The sequence below is a fragment of the Trachurus trachurus genome (assembly GCF_905171665.1).
Source record: "Trachurus trachurus genome assembly, chromosome: 4".
NCBI classification, from domain to species: Eukaryota; Metazoa; Chordata; class Actinopteri; order Carangiformes; family Carangidae; genus Trachurus; species Trachurus trachurus.
In genome coordinates this window covers 28,059,027-28,071,573 of record NC_139898.1, presented here as the reverse complement: position 1 = coordinate 28,071,573, position 12,547 = coordinate 28,059,027, and the positions used below count along the sequence as shown (strand labels likewise).

At 44.3% G+C, this 12,547-nt stretch overlaps 2 protein-coding genes across 2 annotated transcripts in view; one reads left to right on the top strand and one right to left on the bottom strand.

Moving 5' to 3' along the window:
- Nucleotides 1-12,547, top strand: part of LOC310985214 (transmembrane protein 69-like) — a 397,249-nt gene that overhangs the window by 184,155 nt on the left and 200,547 nt on the right. The window lies entirely within an intron of this gene.
- sox2 (SRY-box transcription factor 2) lies at nt 1,758-2,771 on the bottom strand (the record flags this gene model as incomplete). Its single annotated transcript, XM_083969709.1, has 1 exon — nt 1,758-2,771. One exon carries the CDS (start codon nt 2,769-2,771, stop codon nt 1,758-1,760), a length of 1,014 nt encoding a protein of 337 aa, XP_083825835.1.

Genomic DNA, 12,547 nt, shown 5'->3' with positions numbered 1-12,547 from the left:
TGGATGAAAAGCAAACGACAAGAGGAGCTGAGGCCTGAGCTCACACATACACACACACACACGCACTGCTGCTGCTGTCACAGTCACGCTCTCCAGAGAAATAACTGAATAATAAGTTGAATAATCAATAAGTTAATAGATATTAGCGCTGTCTGATCCTTCCTCCCTCTGTCCCAGTCCACAACAGGCCCAGTAGAAGACTGAAAATCCCATTTTTAGAAATTAAAAGTAAAATTGATTTAAGAAAAATAATATATAGGCTATGTAAATGTATATCTATATATATCTATATATAACCTGGGCCTCCACAGCACTGCTGCTCATGTATTGATTATAGAAGAGGAGAAATGACAGTCTATACCTGCGGGTGTTGGACATTTTGGTGGAAAAATCGTCCCCCTTTTTAGGAAACAGGCAACAAACTTTGGCTCTGACGGGGCCATGATCCGCAGGCACTAGAAAATAGAAACGTGGTTAACCACGACGCATCACAATCTGCAGGGTGATCAATAACGTTTAAAAAGGCACACATTACTATTAAGAGTCGCCCTTTACATTTATATATATATATATATATACATATGTTTTTTTGTTTTGTTTTGTTTTTAAACTCTGACACATTACATTCATAAAAAGTGTTGAATTAACAGATGACAACTCAACATGTGATTGGCTGCTAAACACACACACAAAAATAAAAATCAAAACTCAAACAATTTCAAGTATCCAAATTTCCAAAATTTATTCATTTCAAACTGCATATTGAAAAAAAATATACTCAGCTGAAACTGTAACTGTTATTATTATAAGGATGGTATTAGTTCCGGTATATATATTTACATGGAGTGGTTGGTTTTGGGGCTTCTGCGTTTACAGGCCACAAAAATTTTTAAAATACAACTACGGGAATGAAATTTTTCTGTTGAAATAAAAACTTAAAATATCACAGTAAATATACAGAAATTGTACAAATCAATTAGAAAATAATAAAGAGCACAAGCGTCATAACCTCTAACAAGATGAAGAGTGGGAGACGGAAATATAAATTAACAACCTATATGAGAGGATCTTATCTTTTTTTTTTTTTTTAAGAAATTAAAATGTTTAGTAACATTGACCTTAAATGAAAAAAAAAAAACAGTATTACCTGCTTGGTTTTATGTCCCTTTTTCTTTTCCAATGTTTTGCAGTCATAATAAAAGGAGCTCCAGTTCTGCCTTTTGTTTCACCTTTAATATTTTCTGCAGAACTGGCAGTGTTGCTTTATATATAATAATAAAAACAAAACAAAACAAAAAAGAAAAGAAAAATGCAACCTCTTTGCAGTTTTAACAAACAATTTCATCTGATTGTAATGTTTCTTTGATAAATACTGTACAAAAGGTGATTGCAATAATAAAACATTTGATTGCGACTCCCACTTTCTAGACTTTCCAAACTTCATCCACCAGTGAAGAGGAGGAGGAGGAGGAGGGGAGGTGGGGTGTGTGGGGGGGAAGAGGAGGAGGGGGGGGTCTCCTACCGTGTCCTCTAGAGCTTCCTTAGAATAAAATGAAAGACAAAAAAAAAAGAGTCGTGTGTGTCCTTTTTCCTGGAGACTTCATCTATACAACATTTCCCACCCCGAAATTTTTCTGTACAAAAATAGTCCAACGTTAAGTAGTCCACAGTTTCTCTTATAAAAGTTTCTTTTTCCTCTCTTTTTTCTCTTTGCTTTCTCTTTCTCTCTTTTTCTTTCTCTCTTTCTTTCTCTCTCTTTACATGTGTGTTAAGGGCAGCGTGCCGTTGATCGTCGTCCCCGGCACTGCGCTCTGGTAGTGGCCGGACATGTGTAGCCGCGTCTGGGCGCTCTGCTCGCTCTGCACCTCGGCGCCGGGCAGGTACATGCTGATCATGTCCCTCAGGTCTCCGCTCTGGCAGCCGGGTGGGGGGGCGACGCCGCCGCGGTGGGACGACGAGGTGACGACGGGCGGGCTGGAGCTGCTGGACTCGGACTTGACCACCGAGGAGGGCCCCATGGAGCCCAGCGCCGTCATGGTGGTGGGCTGCTGCGAGTAGGAGGACATGGAGTAGGTCGGGGAGCCGTTCATGTAGCTCTGGCCGCTCGTCATGCTGTTGTACTGCTGCAGCGCGCTCATGTCGTAGCGGTGCATGGACTGCATCTGCCCGGCGTTGTGCGCGTTCAGCCCCGGGTGCTGGTAGCTCAGCTGCTCCTGCATCATCCCGTAGCCGCCGTTGGTCGCCCAGCCGTTCATGTGCGCCGCGTAGCTGTCCATCCGCTGGTTGACGCCGCCGCCCAGCCCGCCGCCCAGCCCGCCGCCGACCCCGCTGCCCATCCCGTTCCCCCCGGGCGCCAGCAGCCCCCCGGGCAAGGTGTACTTGTCCTTCTTCATGAGGGTCTTGGTTTTCCGCCGGGGCCGGTATTTGTAATCCGGGTGCTCCTTCATGTGCAGGGCCCGCAGCCGCTTCGCCTCGTCGATGAAGGGTCTCTTCTCGCTCTCCGACAGAAGTTTCCACTCGGCGCCCAGCCTCTTGCTTATCTCCGAGTTGTGCATCTTGGGGTTCTCCTGGGCCATCTTCCTCCGCTGGCCCCGCGACCACACCATGAAGGCGTTCATGGGTCTCTTGACCCGCTCCGGACTGTTTTTCTGGTTGGTGCCGCCGCCGCCACCACCACCACCACCACCACCGGGCGTGTTGGTGTTGCCCGAGCCCCCCGTGTTGGTCTGGGGAGCCGGGGGCTTCAGTTCAGTCTCCATCATGTTATACATCAGGAACAGCTTTTCGGTTGGGGTTCTCCCGAGTAGAGGAAGAAAAAAAACACACACACACTCACACTCTCTCTCACACTCACTCTCTCACACACTCTCACACACTTTCAACAAACTCCACAGAGCCAGAGGCAGGACAGGGGGACAGGAGCGCGCGCCGCCGCTGCTGCTGCTGCTGGTAAAAAGTTACCTGTCGATTTTTCTCTGCAACTTTTTCTCTGGACCAAAGAAAGAAGAAGAAAAAAACAACAAGCACCGAAGCCGCGTCTCCACACACTCTCCCTCTCTCTCTCTTTTCCTCTCTCCCGGCTCGCTCAGCAGTGGAGTGTGTGTTGGCGTTGTTGAGTGTGTGTGTGTGTGAGAGAAAAGACAGACAGACAGAGAGCCTTCTCCTCTCCCAGTATAAAGTCCCTGCTGCTGCTGCTGCTATGATGATGTTGTGTCCACAAAAACTTCTCCCGTCAGCTTCGCTCCCAGAAAAAGCAGCATTAACAAACTGTACTTTTTCGCCTCTGTGTCCGTCTGAGCCTTGACAACTCCAGATAGTTTTTGAACAAGTTAATAGACAACCATTCATGTGACGGGGCTGTCAGCGAATAAATGGCTTCGACCTGGCCAATCACAGCCGGCCTGCTCCCCTGACACACCAATGGGAGACCTTAATTAGCATAAAGGGGCGGGGTCTGCCCTGCCCCGAGACACACACACACACACACACACATACACTCACACACACGCATATAGCACTATACACGCACAAGCTGAACCATATGAGCCAATACAAGAAGTGTACATATTTACTATTTCCAGGCTTATGGAGACATTTCTCTGCAGGAAATACACGCACGGTGGCACTTTTATCAAACAGAGGAAGAGGAAGAGGAAAAAGGAGGGAGGAGGGGAGGGAGAAGGGGGGTTCAAAAGCTTCCTGGTTTTTACTGTAGTTTGTATTTTTTCTTGTGGAAAGTTTGTGTCTAAATCAGGAAAAAATAATAAAAGTTCATCCCGCAATAAAATAAATGCAGAATATAAAAAGCAAAGTGAGTCAGTTTGATTGTGTTTTTCTGAGTGATTTTGTTAAAATGTAAAACATAAAATAAAATCACAGAACAGTTGTGTGTCTGTGTTTTTCTTTTTTCTCTCCAGTGATGATGATGATGATGCTGCATGTCTCTTATTTTGAAAGTCCAACAAACAGGCTCGCGCTGACCCCGTTGTTCAAAATCAAAAAGTCACTAATTCCTCCACTTACGGCCCCAATAACATAACAACACTTAAATAAACTTTGTTAGTTAACTGAAAAGCGCTGAATGGTGGCGGTGTGTGTGTGTGTGTGAATGTGTGGATAGAGAGAGAGGGGGGGGGGCATGACTGGTTTTTAGCGTTGAAAAGAGGAAAGGTAATCCAAGATGTTTCCCCCCTGGTCCTTTTGTTTAGTGAAGTTGAATGCCAACACACAGAAGGCAGACGGGCTCATCTCAGCACAAATAAGCGGTTTTTGTTTGGGATGTTGTCGCTACATCTGTCCGGACAAAGACCCAACTCCACTCCACTTCCACCGCCACAGTGCTGCTGTTGTTGTTAGGGCTTTGTAGTTAAGGGGAGGTGGGTGGTGGTGGTGGTGGTGGTGGTAAGGGGTGGTAAGGAGTGGAGGGTGGTGGGGGGGCACGGCCTATACCGGGGACACGACGAGAGGAGGAGAGAGAGAGAGAGAGGAGAGAGGGAGGAGAAATAAAGGTGAGGAATATCTTAAGATAAAGTGTGTTTGCTCAGAAAGGCGCAGCTCATTCATATATAAGCCTGAACAAGCGTGTCAGCCAATTAGTGTGAATGAAAAGCGGCCTCCACCTGCTCCAGCACTTTATTACTGTGGATCAAACCGACCACACTGCGATTATTTATTATTATTATTATTATTATTAGGCTATTATTATTATTATTATGATTATGATATGACACGCACCGTTAAAGCCAAATAAATCACTCCTATGTGTTTTTTTTAACGTGTCCAACGCAGCTGAAGTTATTTCTCCTCTCTCTTTTTTCTCTGACTCTGGGAGTGTTGGTGCTGTGCTGCCACTTGTTTTGCTTTTTCTCACCCCCCCCACATCCCTCCTCCTCCCTCCCTCCCCGAACCTGAAATCTCCATCCGAGAGAGGGAGGCCGCTATAGCTGCTATAAGGCGTCCTGCTGCGTGACACCAGCGCCGCCTACTGGACACAGGCGGAAATACACAGAGAGAGGGAGAGAGAGAGATAGAGGGAGAGGTGGGGGTTTTCTCAGAGGAACAGAGGAGGTGGCTGTTTTTAGAAGTTCTGGTAAAGATATAAGAAAGGCTAAAAATATTCTTTAAAATATATTTATTATTATCCCCCTCACCAACGACAGGCAGAGAGAAGGAGAAGAAGGAGAAGGAGAATAAGTGACGCGCTGCAGCCAGACAGGCCCAATAATTAAAGATAGATCAAGTACATACACCTGAAATAATTTAATTTAAATGCGTGTCTGCAGATTAAATCATAATTGAAAGTGAATAGATCAAGCCTTATTATTTTTGTTTTAGTCATTTGATAATATTTAATGGAGGAGGAGGAGGAGGAGGAGAGGAGAGGTGTGCATGTGCGCTCTCATTATTACCGGCCCCGGCAACCCTTACATAAGATTCATCTTGTGCGTAATGGGGCTGCGAGAGGCGACACATGCAGCTCGGTCCATTATAATGCAAGGTTGAAATGGGCCGCTCGGCTGTTATCTGCATCTGAGTGTGTTCCCCGCTACCTCTAATCTGCTTATGATAATAAAGGAACAGCGGGGCCCTGCAGCTCTCTGAAAGCAGCAGGCCGCAGCCAGCCAGCCCGGGGAATGGCCCCTGCATCCACAATCATCCTGAATTAAAGCCGTTGTTTGACAAAAACCAGGAGAAACTGGCGGGGCGGCTCCCTCGGACCACTTGTAAACCCACCACCACCACCACCACCACCTACACTACACCACACTACCCCAGGTTTTTAGGTGGATACAGCAAATATAGAGTGCGGCACGCTGGGATATCAAAAATACTGTTTTGTGGCTACACAATTTGCTGGAAAAATAAAAAAAACACCCCGTAAAATAGAGCCACAATAAAACTAGAGAGATTTTTTTTCCAGAAAAAAAAGAGAAAATCTGAATCTCCCTCCTATAATAAAAAAAGTAAAACTATGTCAAATGAGCATTTCTGAGCCGATGGCGATGTCACATCTCAGTTAATCCTCATTATAATCACATTTATGCCTATAAAAAAACTATAAAATTATAAATCCAATCAAAGCGAAGCTAAAATTACATTTATATACAGTGACAGAGACAGATTTCAGCAGAAATGTAAATAAACGTGTGTGTTGTTGCCACTAGGGGCCGTACCAGGGGCTCGAGCCGCAGCCAAGGAAACACTCCATCATCTATCTACACATTAATAATAATATAAGACCGGTGTCTGCAGATAATTATAAAAACATATGTATAATGCTATTTTCCCCCCCAGATAACGAATAAATAAAATGCTCTTATTTTGAAAGGACATCACTGACACTTTCATTTTTTCCTGAATTAAAATTAGAACAATATTTATTATTTGGTTTAGCGCGATAATGACAAATAAAGTAAAAAAATAAAATAAATGAGATTATAACATAAACACAAAAGTTTACAAGGCTGTTACAACTGACAATATGTCGTTCAATAAATATAATGAGTTAAATATAGTAATGTAAGTGAAGTAAAATAAAACTGATAATGTGATTTAAATTATGATTTTAAACTGAAGGTTAATCAAATATGTGATTAAAAAAAAATTCTTTACAGTAAAAGCTTGAAAGTGAATGTGAGTTAAATTAAATTAGGACGTTTTGTTATGTTTTGATTTTATGTCAAACGTTATTATTTTACGTTTGTGTTAATAGGAAAATAATAAAACTACAATAAAGAAAACTAAAGTCAGATTTGATGATAAACTCATGAACAAACGATGCAGAGAAGCTCCGGCTCACGATGCCACGAGCTGTCATTCCACAACACTGCATGTTGCGCACACACACACACACACACACGCACGCACACACGCGCACACACACACACACACACACACGGACTCGACACACACACTAACATACGCTGCACACTGACACACACTGATACACAGACTGACACACACACACACACGCACACACACGCGGGGCTTCTCTCCACCGCACTCCAACTTACTGCCAGTTTGGGAGTTGTCTTCCTCTCGTGTTGAAATAAAACAAGCCGCCGCTCCGCTCCGCTCTTCCTCCTCTTCCTCCTCCACCTCCACATCCTCCTCTTCCTCCTCCTCCTCTTCTTCTTCCTGCGGCTCCTCTCACTCACTCAGCCGGCGCTCAGCCTCATCTGTCCGGGGTGCACGCAGCTCCATGCGCCGCCGGCCGCGTCCAACAGCTCCAAGCGGCGGCCTCAGTCAGTCTCCGCATGTCACATCATCATCCCCCCGTCACAACAACCACACACACAGACCGACGCTCCGCTAGTCCGCTAGTCCGACTCCACTGCGGCTTAGCCCGGCTTCGCTGTGGCTGTGGCCGCCGTGCATGCAGCCTCCCTCCGCGGTCCGGTTGTCCCCGCTTGTCCCCGCTGCCTCGCTGCCTCCCTGCCCGCCTGGCTGTCTGGAGCTCCGCTGTCTTCTCTCCGAGAGCCCTGCAACAAGAAAAGCCGTTTATGGCGACACACAATGTGAAAAGGGGGCCGATTTAAAAAGGAGAAGAATGCAAGCAAGAACAACAAAAGTCAGTTATAGCAAAGTCTCTATGCCTCTCCTCTCCTATCTTCCACCCCCTAGCTTAGCCCACATAATGAGCAGGAAAAAGCTTTATATTTTGTTCACTGGGTATTCACAGATAATTTGAAGCCATTGTTTCTGCCACAGATGGTTCTTTTTAATACAATAACGGTGCTCTTTGTGAATAGCGAGCCCACAATAAAAATCTAAAGCGTCCTCCTGAATAACCATTTTGTTCTCTCTTGTATAGGCCGAACAAAAGCGCCAGTGAGGTAATGGCCTGCCTTATTGAAAGCCTCAGAATGGGGATTTGATAAAGATTTTTTTTTTTCGTTCCTTTTTTCCTTTTGCACAAAGTACATGGCAATGTCAAAGAGAAACTGACACGGTATGAAAAGGAAAGCTCAAACAGAGCTTAGTGCTAAAAGTTGCATTGGATATAATGATAATAATGATAATAATAATAATTATTATTGTTATTGTTATTAGCATTTCAAAACTTTGTGAAGAAGTCAGAGGTGAGATGTTGTTGTTTTTTTGGGGGGGGGGGGGGGGGGGGGGGGTGAGGGAGTGGGGGGCTGCAGCAGCAGAGCAGGTCAGGTGCAGGCGTGTTATGGTTTTTTTTTCCTTTTACAATGGAGCTTAAATCCTGCAGAATACATTAGCCTCCAAAGGTCTGTGCTGTGGATTTGGCACAGTCTCCTAATTTTGCATATAGGGGTTGAGTCAAGTTGTGCTTGTGATAAAAAAAAAAGGGGGCATATCCCTTGGTGTCTTGCAGGAAAAAAAACTCCTGTTTCTAATTCTTCCCCCTTTTTTCACTATACAATCAGTACCAGGAAACACTGCGTGGCCCCTAAAGCGTTGATAAGGCCACTGTAAAATGTCATAAATGCATGGGTGTTAATGGGGGAGAGAGGGAGGGAGGGAGGGAGACTGGTGTAACCTAAGGTGGAGGTGCACGCCTGCAGGTGTGTGTGCAGTCAACATGTATTAGCCCCCCCCCCCCCCCCCCCCCCAGGATGGACCCGGGCTGCAGCCACGATGTCGCCGCCCGGTATATACGGTTGATGTGATTTGTAATTAACTCATGGCTAATCAATAAAGCGTTTAACAGAAAGCACAATGGACACACAGGGGATGATCCCAAGCCAAACATATTGGATGTCAGTGATCGTTACAAGGTGAGGACATCCTGTCTATCACAGAGGTGTGTGGGGGGGTGAGGGTGGAGAAGATAGGGGGGCATTAGATGAGGAGGAGGAGGAGGAGGTGAGGGGTGAATGCAGGGAAGGAGAGAAGGGCAAAGAGGAGAGAGAGAGAGAGAGAGAGGGATAAAAGTGGGGGAATAACGGAGGATAGGAAAGATGAGGGGGAAAGAATCCCATTTCAACAGAGTCAGTTTCCCTCTGTAACCATTATCCCTCCGCTTCATACCAAACACATGTATGTGCGGCACGTCAACACACTACACAGTACACACATACACACACACACACACACTGGATTAAGAACAAAGCCGCACACATCTTACAACGGCCTACATCACACAGGAAGCACAAAGGAACAAATCAGTCACAGATATTTTGGCAGGATTGTGAACAACATCCAGAAATGAAAAATATGTCCACACACACACACACACACACACTGAGGAGCAACAAAAAAAAACATGAGGTTCTTCACATAAATCAGCTAAAGTTGATAAATGTGCAAATAACGAGATGAAAAAATGTGAAACTTCTGGTTTTAGCATCGTCATTGTGTTGCCGAGGTTTCTTTCACATCTGTTTGAATGAGATTGTGTCATAATAAAAATAATAATAATAATGTAACGATGGAACAGCCCTCAGTTAGTTGCCCTCTGGGGTATTTGTGTGTACTTACTTACGCATTTCAGTGTTGTATTGAAACTGGTGTGAATGTGCTTCCTATATGTTTTACCTTTTTACCTGCCTGCAAAGCAAATTTCCCTCTGGAGGGACCATAAAGTCCAAGTTGAAGTTGATAAAACACAATAAAACTGATTCTTAAAACAAATAATCTGCATTAAATGACTCATCACAGCCAAGCAGCAACGTGATGGAAAAAAACAAAAAGAAGAGCACCAACTATAGAAAGAAGAGACTGAACATCTGCAAAGACGCTGTTGAGCTGTTGACAGGTGAAAACACAGAGGATGAGGAAGAAAAAGGGAAGCAGAAGATAAGCGTTTTGAGGAAGATTTAAAGAGTGAGAGACAAACAGAAGCAGAGAACGAGGAGGAGGGGGGGGGGGAGGAGGGGGGTGAGGAAGAGGGGTGACAGAGAGACAGACAGAGAGAGGATCAGTGGCTCTCAGTGTGAATAGGCTTAGCAGCAAAAGAAATATGACTTTGGCTCGGTATCTGATCAATCTGTGCCATATAGTCTATAAACCACAGTCATACCACTCATATTAGAGAGCTGGAGCACTTTTAATTATAAACCCATCCACAGAGGCCTGAGAATGTGATGATAGCATGTTGGAAAAATGTGAGGGAGGGGGGAGAGGAGATGGAGAGGGGAGAGAGGGGAGAGGGGGGAGTCCAGTGGCACCATGAGAGCCTTTAGAAAAACCAGCATCATCATTGAATGCTAATGCATTTTACATTGAAGCTGCCCATTGACACACACTCACAGCATACTTCCACACACACACACACACATTTATATTACACACACATGTTAGCATCTCCATATGCATGAGAGTGGACACATTTGCTGCGTCTGTTTTGTGTGTTTTCTCGCAGCTCGGCCTGATGGGAGATCACCAGTGGGCTTTTTTTTTTTACCCCCTCTCTTTCCCTTTGTGTATCTGCATCGCATTGTGTGTGTGTCTAAGTGTGTGTGTGTGTGTGTGTATCAGGCACACTGACACAGTAATCAGTGAAAAGGGGGGGCCCTGTTGAAGGAGACGTGGCCAGCGAACTGTCAATCATGTCAAATGCACAAACACACACTCATATTGTCATTTGTGAAGACAATATCGGCAGAAACAACACACCTAAACTCTCTGCTGCTCCTTGCTCTCGTCGTTTGTCCCCGTGGTCCTTAAATGTCTCATCTTCAAGGTCTGTCAGTATTTGTTTTGTTTTGTTTTTCTAAAGGGACATTCCACGTTTGATCTGCAGGAAAGATATCGGCAGATGTTCAGTTTATCTAGATTTGGCAAATGAAAATGTTTTTTAGAGCAGCGTTTGTTTTTTTGTTTCGTCTTATCTTGTCATGTTGAGGGAGCAATCACAGAGACCGATGCAAAAAAAAGCTGCAACTTAAGAAGAAGATCTACTCATCTCATGTACAACTAAAAGAGACAATTTTATTCTATATCTAAAATGTTATCATGCATGCAACTACCTGTTCATGAATGTTTGCACCAACTAAACCTAAGCTAATTCAAAATACTAAAACAGTATTTTTCTTTTTCCTGCAGGATTCCCCCTGGAAAATCTGCAAAGATGGCGTCAGGTTTTGTTATAGAGAGGATGATGACAGGAAGTGACAAAACCAGAACCTTGACGATCGCACAGCTGTTTATTTTACGTCATCAGATGAACTCGCGGTGGATGACCGAGCTGTTCACCGACGTCTCTAAGCTACAATCGCATCCCTGTGTAGAACAGTACTAGGGGTTAAAGCGAAGGTGAAGGTTTCCCCCCTCTGCTTGGACGGACACACATGCACACACACACACACACTGACTCCACCACCACCATGATGATGTAACACACAGCTTTGATGTTGCTTTACAAGTTTCGGCGTGGTGGACCAACTTTTCAATAAAGACTTGAAAGTGCTAGTGTGGACATAAAATTTCCATATGTAAACAGCATTTTCAAATCTATCTGCTGCAGTGTGGACATGGTCCGACGCTGAAATGTGCAGGACAGACACTGTAAAAGTTGAGGATTAGAAGCTTTAGAAAGATACTAAAATGCTGACCACCACCACCACCAGGAGGAGGGAGGCGGACGGTGGTCACTCAGTCCTGCAGCTGTTTGTTCAGGAGGCAGACAGGAAGAGAATGACGCGCAGACACAGCTGTCAGATATTTACTCGACAACGCTCGCTTCAATGGCGGCTCATTAATGAAGAATGCAACGTAAACACTTTGAGGATCAATAAGTTCAAGCAGAACAGACACAGATTTGACTCTCAACATGATTTTGACCCATGACGGAGGGCTCTGCCATCCAGTACTCCAAGTAAAGGGATAGTTAAACATTTTGGCAAACTGGCCCATTGCCATAACCCCTATAGTTTTAGGAGTAGGTTCGTTACCTTTATTTGTCGGTGCAAGCTGTTTTTATAACGACGGAGCAGAGCCGTGAGCTGCTCAGAGCTACGCTACGGAGGCTAATGGGATTTCTTGGTTTCCCTCATCAAACTCATCAAATACACAATCCAGCAACTCCAAAACGCTCTGGTGGACAAGTTGTGACCTGCACATTCACCACGCTATGAGATAATAACAGAACGTTACAAGACAGAGTTGTTTTAGAGGTAAATGCAGAGACTGCTTGATGAAAAACTGTCCCTGAAGGCAACGCACATCAGCGGTTTTGCATGCATTCACCTAGAAAACAACTCCGTTCTTTGTAGAGGTTTTAAAAATATTGCAATATGCTGCGTTATATTGTGATTTATTAGCTTTTTTCAACTGCAATTGATTGAACCTTTTTAATCATCTGTTGTTTCTAATTAGCTAATATATATATATATATATATATATATATATATATATATATATATATATATATATATATATATATATATATATATATATATATATATATATATATATATATACATTGATACAATATCACCATGCAAAATATCGTGATACTGTGTTGTGTTTTTTCCCCCCAGTCTCAGAGAACGACTCCTCAATGATCTGCATCATGAGACAAACGGCAGCTCAACAGCAGGAATCTGACACAACTCCATCAGATCAGACCTATGCA